The 10,000-nt window shown below is 40.1% G+C and overlaps 1 protein-coding gene across 1 annotated transcript in view; it reads right to left on the minus strand.

Moving 5' to 3' along the window:
* Nucleotides 1-3,519: 3,519 nt before the first annotated feature.
* Nucleotides 3,520-10,000, minus strand: part of LOC137994616 (ornithine decarboxylase-like) — a 15,267-nt gene continuing 8,786 nt past the window's right edge. Inside the window, exons 6-14 of the mRNA XM_068840225.1 lie at nt 8,726-8,811; nt 8,502-8,588; nt 8,276-8,410; nt 7,633-7,714; nt 7,368-7,451; nt 6,703-6,909; nt 6,155-6,340; nt 5,105-5,223; nt 3,520-4,509 (exon numbers count right to left, since the gene is read on the minus strand). Coding sequence (XP_068696326.1) covers nt 4,449-4,509; nt 5,105-5,223; nt 6,155-6,340; nt 6,703-6,909; nt 7,368-7,451; nt 7,633-7,714; nt 8,276-8,410; nt 8,502-8,588; nt 8,726-8,811 — 1,047 coding nt within the window. The 3' untranslated portion in view covers nt 3,520-4,448. The remainder of the gene's footprint in view (nt 4,510-5,104; nt 5,224-6,154; nt 6,341-6,702; nt 6,910-7,367; nt 7,452-7,632; nt 7,715-8,275; nt 8,411-8,501; nt 8,589-8,725; nt 8,812-10,000) is intronic.

Raw genomic sequence — 10,000 nt, forward strand, 5'->3', positions numbered from 1 at the left:
GCCCTTGTCCACTGAACGTCTGAGGGACCGATAGTAAAAAAAAGAGGTCTTTTTTTAATTGCGCATTTTTTCTCCTTAGTGTATTCTCTCGTATGGCCCTCGAAGGTGGAATTTGCTCAGTTCGTTCGTATTTTGGTGAGGGAAAAAACCGAGATAAAACCCTCAGCACAGTGGCTACAACTCATCCTACGTATGGCAACAACAACTATGCGCCTTGTCAACGTTGGTGGGCCCCGGGAAGGAGCGTGTTCTCCACCGTTGCCGTCACCCCTACTCTCTGAAAAACTACATCCACTTGTTTCCAAGCCTGCGAGCAGGCTCTCTCTTCGCGGTGGACGGTATTACCCCCGTCAACTGAACAGGAGTTGATTGTCGGTGAAAAAATAGCCCTGCAAGCAGGCTCTTGCCTTGAAAATGACGCCTCGGTCGAAAAAACGAAAAAAAACAAATGAAGGGGCTAGTAACCAGTCCGTATATATTTCGACCCCGCGCGCCATTTCAACGGGAAGCCTGTTTGCATGCCTAGTGAACAAACGGAAGCCGTATGGTTCCCCTTGGTGCGGTCAGAAAACGGAGGGCCGATTTACACGGTGGCGATTTTTGGCGCATGCGACAGGCTTACGACCTGCTTACGATTGTCGCAGGCGTTTTAACACAATGTTTTAAAAATGCTACGACATTGTTTTCGGTGACCCACCACGACAATCGTGAACGAGTTGTGAAGCCTGTCGTAAGCTTGTCGGCGACGCGACAAAAATCGTACCATGTAAGGCCCGAGTTGCACGGGAACGATTTGTTTTCGAGCATGCAACAACGCGTACGACAGGCCCACGACCATGATTTACGATTGTTGTGTACGTCAAAAAAGGTTCGTAGCATTTAAAACATGTTTTAAAACGGGCTGCGACAATCGTAATTCAGTTTTCGTAGGTCTGTCGTGAGCTTGCCGCGTTGCGACAAAAATCGTACCGTGTAAATCGGCCCTAAACCGGCCCTAATAGCCCCCTTGTGGTTGTACAGTGACGTTTGTATGAGGTGGGTCTCTGCAGTTGGAGGAATTTGTCCTATGGTTAGGAGGGGCGGCATTGAAAACAGAGTACAACAGCACCTTCACAGGACACCATCTGACAATAGTTGCATGCTTCCAGTAGGATCTGCGCCTTTTAAATAGCGTTTTTTTTCCAAAACCGTTGCTCTTCCACGTCACAAATGGGAATCTTATTTGGTCTGGCGATAGATAAGATGTTGGCAACAGGATGGAAGAACCACATGTCCTGGATGGGGTCAAGCATCAGGAAAATGTGTTGGTCTGGCGTGTTTCGGGTTTCACGTGAACTTTTCCCTTGTCTAGTGGAGTTTAACGTACTGACCTCTTTCCATGGGAGCTCCCCGGGGCCGTGTGATTAAAACCAAGCAAGATAATAGAGACCATATAGACCAAGTTTAACAATCCTAACTGGCGTGTGACAGGCCAGGGAGCTATTACAAGCGGCCGACTCCCAGGCGACGGTCATCTCAAGGAGTTGAACCCGGCGAGATCCAGCGCGTTGACGATTTCTGAATTCAGTGATTTCCAATAAATCAACCTCGTTCCCAGGGGCTTTTTTTCGCCGAGAGTATCCGCGGAGAAAATCGCCATGATTAACCAATGTTGCTATAGAGATCGCAACTAAGAGACCACCTCATAGTCAATACGGTAGATTGCATGTGGGCTCCTAGTACTAGATCGATGATGTTTATCTATGACGATACCCTGGTCCAAGGTTTTTTCTTAAGGACGGTGCCTACTATTGTTATTGCGCAGACGTTCTTCTGCGCATCTCCAGGTACCTCGGAATTTGTCCGATCGCCGATGCTTACTAATACATGGATATTTTTGCGCGGTTTAAAAACTATCCGGAGAAAGTAGATCTTAGTAAAGTACTCTGGTAATTCAAAAAGTGACATCACAGTTTTCGCTGTCCGTGTGCTATTGTCATTGTAAAATTTCCTTTTAGTTCTTTAACGTCGACAAGTTTTAACATATCACACCGCTGGCTCAAAGCTGTTCATTCCAGATTTGCGCACCCAACTATAACTAATGCCAATGCGATCATTGTAAATGGCTAAACTACTAGATACTATTATACGAGTCTTCGAGTAGCGAAAAGCGTAACGCTTTCTTTCGTTATATTCCCAAATAAATATTTCTTTTTTTTTTCCCCCAAAAACACCCCTTGTCATTTGCTAACTCTATTATTGCCTTTTCTGTCCGAGTTGGGTGATACTAAACAGTAAAGCCCTTCGACCTGAAGGTTGGTACAACACTTCGCTAACCCCCAGTCCATGGAGTAACCAAAAGGGACTACCCTAAAATTACAATTTCCAATGAGGACTGTTGATCCTTTGTAAGCAGCATCGCAAATAGTGCTTATTTAAGCCTCACGACCCATGTTAAACAGCGTTGCTCAACATTATTAAGTCCTAAGCACCCATTTTGAAAAAGTTTGAGTTGTGATGGCCGATTACTTCATATCAGCTAACCGTATTTTAAAAATGGTCGCTTAGACTTAATTACTGTTGGACAATGCTGTTCAAAATGGGTGTTGAGGCTTAAGTAAGAACTACTTGAGATGCTGCTTGCACATAGATCAACATAACTCATTCGAAATAGTATTTTTTTAGGGTAGTCCCATGGACTTCTGGGTCAGTGAAGATGTACATACCCGCCCTCAAGGGCTACGGGTCGTCCGCCTAGGAACGGGACCTTTTTTCCAAAAACTAGAATCAGAAGTGGAGACGTAATTAACGTCTGATTGTGGTGTTTCTAGCCAAAAAATGGATATTTCAAACCATGACGTTTTTTTTTTTTTTTAAAAAAAAAAGTGGCGAAAACGTCAAACGACTCGTTTTAGTAAGGACATACAATTTTAATATGAAACGAGGTACTTTTTCAAGCTTGGAACATTAAAAGTTGCAAAATTTTATAAATTTGAGATCATTCATTACCGCGGTACAGGAAAAAAATCTTTTGTTTTGCCTTTTGTCTCCTGAAGATTCTTGTTAATTGTAGAGTGAAAAGTTTAAAAACTGTTTTTTAAAAGGTACTTTGGGCAGTTATGTATTTAGTGGATCGTGTTTTCTCAAAATGTTGCAATCGATACTTGTATAATAAAGAAACGACTGTTTTTTAAATAAACTGGTGTACGGAATGCAAAAAACCCAGCTCGTGCTTTTTATTCTGAATTCTTAAAGAAATGAGCATCCACGTTATACGGGGCAAAGCTGTCGACGCCCGTCCGCAACAAAACAATTCATGCACATCAAATTGCAAACCACAACTGTGGAAGAAGGAAATCGATGGAAAGGTTTCGATCAGTCCTCTCCCTTTCTCATTTTTGTCCGTCCTTTAGAGCCCACCAAACGTTTTAGGAAAGCAGAGATGAGAGTAACGCTGGCCGAATAACCGTATCGAGAACGATACTCATCCCCCGAAACCCCAACGCTTAGACTTTAGAATTTATTTAAGCCAACGAAACTACTGGATGCATTGACCGCAAAGTGGAACTTTAATAAATCTCGACTTTGAATCACAGCGCTAAATCAGTTAACATGCCTCGCTTACGCGTGTTCACTTATAATTAATGTTATAACAAGTTCCACTAGGCCTCCAAATTTGCGAAGTCATATTGATGAAGCAGAACACGAGCATTTTCACTTGAGGGAATAATACCATAACATTAGAAAATACTAACTAATAATATTATGCAATAAGCAAAACTCAACTTTGAAAAGGTCACGTTACACGTGCACCCACTGAAAGGAGGGCAAAAGGTGCTTTTAATGAGAAATGATAGAGTCCTTTGAATTACCACTGACAACATGGGGCGGTTTTAACCGAAGGAAATAACTTTGGAAAAAATTAAACTACAGCCTAACCTACAAACAAGATGGAAACAAGAAATATTTCACTCTGATTTATACATGAGAATCCAAACTGACTTAAATATTGCAATGGGAATGAAAATATTTTCAACTGCCATCAAGTAGACCAGTCCATGTCAGTGGAATTTTTCCTGGAAGTCAACAGACAGTGACAACCAACCTGCAGTTCAAGACCACTGGAAATTAGCAATATTAACAACATCTTAGGTTGCCAGAGTAAACTTACTTATTCTAACTCGTCAACGTGGTCTTTGCAGGTCAACAGTTTGTTTACTTATTCTGATGTGTGACAAATAAGCCAAGTAAACAATGTGACAATGTACGTAACAAAAAAAAATAAATGAGATAAAAAATATATGATTCTAACTATTGATATTATGGCTACATAGTGGCAAATGTTTGCCCGAGTCCTGATCACAAAATTTGGGGTCATAAGCCAAATAGATTTTTAAGGTGCAACATACATAATTTCCAAGAAATCAGGAAGAGCCAACTGAAGGACCGGAGCTTTGTGATTCAGAGGTTCATGGCAGGGTATGATGACGTGCAATACCAAACCTCTTCAATATCTTGCTTAACATTGGCCTGAAGAGAGAAAAAAAAGCGGATGACGTCACACCCAACCACTTTTCATTCAAAATTTGAAAGAATTTCTTTCAGGTAAATGCCAAAGACGGGGACCTATGCTCCACTTGGGTGGTCATGGATCAAACAAGTGCTGATTTTGCTTGGTTTTACAAAACAAACATTGCAAGGCAATGGAGACTCGCACAACCCACTGGGCTTGCATGGCCGAAGTTCATCCCGGTTTTAGTAGCAATGTAGTTTGCAGGGTTACCCCTTAACAGTATACTTTGAGGAGAAGAGCCAGAAAACCTTGCTTCCTGTCAGGAGATTAAGGGTGCGTTCGATTGACCGTATTCCAGAATAGGAATACATGGAATACAAGTTGGAAATCCTTCGTTTTTGCCGGAGATTCACATTAAAATTGTCAACATTTGCTAAAATGCTATTTTAAACATTTTTTTTATCATCCTTGCAGCTTCGAAATGCGCCAAAGATACCGTTTTAATCATCACTCCACGTATTCTTATTCCGGAATAGGGTCAATCGAACGCGCCCTAAATTTTATATCAACTACAGAGAATACTAGGGTTTGGTGGACCACGTGTCAACGTACCAGCAACTCTGAGATATAGTGTAAAACTTCATTGGTTTTTTGAAGCCATTGAAAGTGGATGCTGCTGAGCAAGTGTATGCTCCCATATTTCTAAAATACAGCCACTCACCAACACCAATCTATGAAAAATCAAAGCCAAAGGAATTCGTCAGAAGCAACTAACACAAAACATTTCAAAATCAACCAGTTGGTAAATAAAATTTGCGGGCCCATGACTTTGTAGAGCCTGCCAACAAGAGGAGCAAATTGTCCATTCAGGACCTACAACAAACGACCAACACTCTTGGATGAGAGTTACATGCTTTTCAACTATTTATGACCGAACTTGTAACTACTCAAGAATTCAAGTAGCTTGATAGGTAGAGCATCCGTCCCACATTACAGAGTTCATGGGTTTGAATTCTGTTGTCCTTTCACTTGTCGCCAAGAAAGTAGTTTCCCACCCTTTCCATGGACACATTACACCTTAAAACATCAATAGTTGCAGTTGGTAAAAATATAATAATATACACCCTTTTAATAAGTCTAATATATGCCTTTTTCGGCTAATGACGTCAAACTCATGCTTTTAAAATTTATTCAGAAAATGTACAAAGGCTTCAAACAAGAAAAGAAATCGGAAACGTTTTAGGCCTTTGTACATTACTAAATAAAATTTGAAAGCAAGAGTTCGACGTCATTAGCGGAAAAAGGCAAAAGGGTGTATATTATACTGACGCTTGCTACCACACGGAAAAAGGATGAACAAATACACAATAAACTAACAATCTGGGGGAGAGAGAGACAGAACAAACAAAATTGTTGTTAATGAAGCATTTTCCTGATATATGTTTTTGTATCTTTTTCTGAGAAGAAGAATGTAAACAGCAAAAGGCTGCCCAATTTCCTCTTTTTATCTGCAAACTGTAGCCAGCAATGGCTTCCAAGATCGCTGTCAATATCAGCAGCTGCTGCATGTTTTAATTAATAACTTGCACATTGTTTCAACCTGCACATGTATGAGCTATTCAGCATACATCCATTTTAAGTTGAGAGCAAAGTCTTTCATACCTTTGGTAACATAACACTCTTGGTAATGCAGTCAAGGGAATCACAAGTAGGACCCCAAACGCTACAAGGGAATTTGACAGCATCCTTGTCTTTCACACCAAGGACTTCAGGATGCACTGTTGCATGATCAAACACCAGGCAGTTGAACGAACCATAAACACCATCGTTCACATAATACATGAAGCCCTGAAAACAAAAGAGATAAAATTTACTTCAGATCAAGCACTAACAGCAGCCAGGAGGGGTGATCCTGCAATAAACTAACAAGGCTTCTTTCTAAATTTAACACAAATAAAATTCTAACTCTTTGCTCAGGATTCACAACATTTCTTAATACTTTCATAACATTTTAAAACTTCCTTGATACCTTTAATGGCTTGCTTTATATCCACCAACTGACCAATAATAATTATTTATTTCTACATAATTAAAAAAATGTACCCCACAAAGGAAAATTTAACTGAAAATTTCCAATACAAGTATAATTTCCTATGATTCCATAATTTTTGCCTAAGTTACAGGTTTTCTCTAATAAGTATCCAACTCACCAGTTCACAAGAGTCTTCCAATCCAGCAAATTCCAAAGACTTGTCATCCTCTATTATCTGGCTTCCCTTAACAGTGCGGCAGGCAACTATGTTGACAGCAAGAGTAAAGGCAGAAGCCGAATAGAAGCGGCCTGGTTCAGCTATGATATGCACACCTGAGCTGGCTGGAAACTGCTCTTCCAGCAATGGGTTCAGGATGGCACACACCTAAAAGGGAGGCAAGATCAACAAGATTGTTTTGATCTTATAGTGGAAACCTGACTTTCTCAGTCTCTTAAAACTACAACACTCAGGGAGGGGTAGGTGCCCAACAGATGTAAACCATGAGCAGTCAACTCCTACCCCATTTAAAAAAAACAACAACCTGTTTATTTACTAAAAGGGTACAGTCAGAGAGACAACCATCATCTCTAAATTTAGAGATCATGTAAAGAGACATTGTAGGATTGCTGATCAAAATTAATCAGCAAGCATTTCCCTTGGTGCATTTCTGGACAAAATGCTCTTCAAAACAGCTCCCTTCTCACTCTCAATGTGACCAATACATGCCCTTTAACTCATGAACACAAGAAATCAGTGCGAGTTCAGAAAAAAAACTACCGATTAACAGGAGGACCCTTATTGCTCCTTTTTACACATGCCACAGTATATAAAACTTAGCTAACCTCTTCAAATGTAATAGCTGCATCCGGAGTTCCAGGAAATCCTCCTCCGATGTCCAATATGGTGAATTTGAAGCCCATTTGAGTCTGAATAACATAGGTTTAAATATATGATAGAGCTGCAATTTAAACACTTTCACACCCTTGAGGTCAGGCAATGCCTGGAATTTTTTAAACAAATAACCTTTACACAAAAGAGATTAAAGGGCAGACTCCACTTCCCTTCCAAATTAAGGAACCTTTCTTTTAAAAAATTGACTTTACTTACTGCAAGATCAAACACCCTGCGGGCTGCTGAGACAGCTGTACCAAATGCCCTTGCATCATAACATCCGCTGCCAACATGAAAGCTAAAAAGGAAATTAGATGAAAGCATCACAACCTGTAAAAAGTTTGCAATGTTGATGGAAAAGCTAGGCATTGAAATTGATATTGATATCTTTGGATAATGTTGACCTTGCCAGCAACTTCTCACATACAGTACATGTAGGCAGAGAGACAGGGTGCTGCCCACTGGCTGTTAGAAGACCACAGGAGTAATATCCACAAGGTTCCAAATTCAAACCCAATCACACCAAAAAATGGATAAATGTGCCTTTGCAACGTAGTCTACCAACTGCCACATGTTCTGTTCTTGTTTTTTTAAGGACCATTAACTGTTTACCCTTGTTCATGAAAGTGTGCACAACATTGAAAACCCACTACTGTCCACAAAGGGAACTTTGACCCCTTTGTGGTCAGCCTGGTCGTATTCGTTTCAAGGGTAAGACATAAGCTAGAAGTCAAAATATAGCCTGAGTGCTCAAAAACAAAGAACTCTTCTAAGGAGGTCACCTTCTGCAAAGGTATTTTCATTTTCATTGAAATCCATGTACAGGTAATGAAAACAAAAATTAATAACTAAGCATTACCTTACACCAATAACATTTAACTTCAGATCATGGGAAACCTGAAGAAGGTGACGGCACTGCTTCAAAGGAGCACCATACTTGAATCCAAGCTGGCAGAGTGACTTGGAGTCATCTGTGCGAATGCGAAGTAACAACCTGCAGAAGTTTACAATAATGACAATCAAGATGTGCATTAGATACACCACATGACATAATCTAGCACAAACTGCAGAAAATGATGATTTACCTGGCAGTTGGGTATATCTTTTTAATTTTGTGAAGTTCCATCTCGTTATCAAATGTCATAAGGGAAATTCCATGTTCTGCTGCAAACCTAAAAAACACAGGGTTGCTTTTGTTACCATAAAAAATTCAAGGTGTTTAAAAAATGAATCAGCTTCACTTCAAAGTTGCATGACTGCAAGAACAATCAAAGAATCCTGACAGTTTAATTTGAGCTTGCTTACTAACCTGATATGTGATGCCTGTTTACAAGGGTTGGCATACACAATTTTGGATGGCAGTACACCCAAACCTAACATTGTCTGCATCTCAGTCTACAAAAAAAAAATGGTTTCACTTATAAGAAACACTTCCAGGCCAACTTTCCCCGCTGTAACAAGTCTGTTTGAAGAAGTCTGCCAACTGAAGCCTGGCCAAAAAACGAATCCATGTAATTCAGGAGCAACAATAAAAGACAAAGAAAGACGTGACGATTAAATTTCAATGCCTTTGAGTAAATGATGGCATGACACGGGGCTCAGAACCCATTTCAAGCCACAAAACTTCACTCACCCAGCTTGTTCGGAACACTCTCTTGCGTTTCTAGACATCCTACTCTTATAGGTAACTTTTTACGGTGCTCAAGCTGGGCAACCATGAACTGAGAAATTAATCACTTGCCCAGCAACTTGTCTGGGCACCTGGCCACCCAAAATGGCCTCCACCTTAAGATGGATCATAAAAGGAGGTCATGACAAATTGTATAATAATATTTAAGGTGCATCTGTTACCGTAGTTATTCGGTTATAAGGCGCACTCGGTTACAAGACGCACCCCAAACTTAGCAATTTAATCAAGCTAAGTTCTCAAACTGAAAATTACACGAAAATACTCGGTGATAAGACGCACCAAAAAATTGAGAGTTATCAAAAGGATGTGATGAATTTGACAACAATTATCGTCACACAATTGGCATGTGAACTCTTTTTGTTAACGTAAACAAAGTGAAAAAGTCACACATTTAATGGTATACGTAAAAACAAAAGCTAAAAAAGTTCACACCTGAAATAATAAACATACAACGCATACACGTTTATTCGAACTTGCAGACTTAATAAATAGTCAGAGTTCAGACTTCAGACTTCAAGCAAAAGCGAACGTCGAGAAACTCCCACCGAAAGTCATATTCAAAGGTGTTCGGCAGCTGAATATCAACACGCCACCAAGGAAGCAAATTTTAGTGCACAAGAAAGGCTGGATGAACGAAGAAGGTATGTTTTATCTCCACACTGTTGGTTCCACGAAGAAACTTTTCATGTGAGCGACAAACACGATTCTCGGAATTCGAAACAAGGTTCGAACGATTGTATTTGTTGTCATGGGTATCACGTTACTGAGCACGTGCTTTTAAGCACGTATGCAAATTTCCGTTTCTTTGCTTTAAATTCTCTTCAAGTCGTTTAGTGTTCTAAAGGTCTCTAAAAGCACTATTGTTTTTTAATAGACAACTAGTGTCCTTTTCTT

Source organism: Montipora foliosa, chromosome 1, assembly GCF_036669935.1.
Source record: "Montipora foliosa isolate CH-2021 chromosome 1, ASM3666993v2, whole genome shotgun sequence".
Taxonomy (NCBI): Eukaryota; Metazoa; Cnidaria; class Anthozoa; order Scleractinia; family Acroporidae; genus Montipora; species Montipora foliosa.